Source organism: Mandrillus leucophaeus, unplaced genomic scaffold (assembly GCF_000951045.1).
Source record: "Mandrillus leucophaeus isolate KB7577 unplaced genomic scaffold, Mleu.le_1.0 Scaffold360, whole genome shotgun sequence".
Classification (NCBI taxonomy): Eukaryota; Metazoa; Chordata; class Mammalia; order Primates; family Cercopithecidae; genus Mandrillus; species Mandrillus leucophaeus.
The window spans coordinates 2,152,888-2,154,365 of record NW_012103810.1 but is presented as its reverse complement, the minus strand read 5'-3'; the positions used below and the strand labels follow the sequence as shown (position 1 = coordinate 2,154,365).

Here is a 1,478-nt window from a genome sequence, read left to right as displayed (position 1 = left end):
GGAGACAGGAGAATCGCCTGAATCCAGGAGGTGGAGGTTGCAGTGAGCCGAGATCACGCCACTGCATTCCAGCCTGGGCAATACAGCAAGACTCCACCTTTAAAAAAAAAAAAGGAATAATACCCCATCTTTGGGGAGTCAAGTTGGGTAGGAAGACTAAGAAAAAAGTAGCTTTTACTTATTTTATATATTCCTGGCTTTATTATGTTTTCTAAACACCAACAAAGAACATGTATTAATAGAAAAAAAAAAAAAAGGCTTACCAAGGCTAGGAAAGGACCCAATGAAAGAGCAGAAACTAGGAAAACAACCAGTCCCAGGGAAATAACACGAACAAAGCTGAAGCTGTTCCATCGAATAGACCCATCTACAGAAAAGGAACATTATCAGTAACCAGGAATATGGAAAGGAACATTAACCACAACCTATATCATGTGCTAAAACTAGAAGTATCCCACAATAGTACACCAATCTATTCATGATGTGGCAAGAGCACAGAAAAGCGAGAGTGGGTAAAGGGCTTACGGGATCAGCTGCTGAGGTATCTGCTGTGCTCCATAAAACCTTCTTATCAAGCAAGCCACCAAGTCAACACAGTAAGGAAAAAATCGAAAATGTTTTTGCTATTATCACCAAAACTTGCCTGGTTTATTTGCAGTGAAACAGTAGGATCGCAGCAGATATACACCATAAGCTGGTGCTACATAGAGGTAGATGTGCTTGAAATGTAGGAGAACAGCAAAGAGAAATGCTCCTTCCATATGCCTTTTCTAGGAGATTTAAAAGGGAAATATCACTTTAAAATTCAGGATAAATGAAATGCAATAATGTGGTATCCTGGATTGAATCCTGGAACAGAAAAACAACATTAAAGGAAAAATGGGTGAAATTCAAATGCACCAATATTGCTTTCTTAGTCTTGATGAATGTACCATGGTTATGTAAGGTGGTAATGGGGGAAAATGGGTGAGGGGTATATAGGAACTCTCTGTACTATTTCTACAACTTTTCTGGAACGCTAAAATTATTCTACAAAAAGGTTATTAAAAAAACTAAAATTAGGCTGAGTGTGGTGGCTCACACCTGTAATCCCAGCACTTTGGTAAGCCGAGGAGGAAGGATTGCTTGACCCCCGGAGTTCAAGACCAGCCTGGACAAAATAGGGAGGCCCTGTCTCTACAAAAAAATAAAAAAATTAGCTAGGCGCGATGGCTTACACCTGTAGCACCAGCTACTCTGGAGGCTGAGGTAAGAGAATCTGCTTCAGCCCAGGAGGCAGAGGCTGCAGTGAGCCATGATGACGCCATTGCACTCCAACTTGGGTGACAGAGTGAGGCCCTGTCTCCAAAATGAATAAATAAATAATACAAATAAACAATACCTACTTTTATTTTTATTTTTGAGATGGAGCCTCGCTCTGTCTTGCCCAGGCTGAAGTGCAGTGGCACAATCCTGACTCACTGCAGCCTCCGCCTCCT

The 1,478-nt window shown here is 41.3% G+C and overlaps 1 protein-coding gene across 1 annotated transcript in view; it reads right to left on the bottom strand.

The window, feature by feature from the left end:
* Positions 1-1,478, bottom strand: part of ALG8 (ALG8, alpha-1,3-glucosyltransferase) — a 48,609-nt gene that overhangs the window by 19,975 nt on the left and 27,156 nt on the right. Inside the window, exons 5-6 of the mRNA XM_011989712.1 lie at positions 644-770; positions 264-367 (exon numbers count right to left, since the gene is read on the bottom strand). Of these exons, the coding sequence (XP_011845102.1) occupies positions 264-367; positions 644-770 (231 nt within the window). The remainder of the gene's footprint in view (positions 1-263; positions 368-643; positions 771-1,478) is intronic.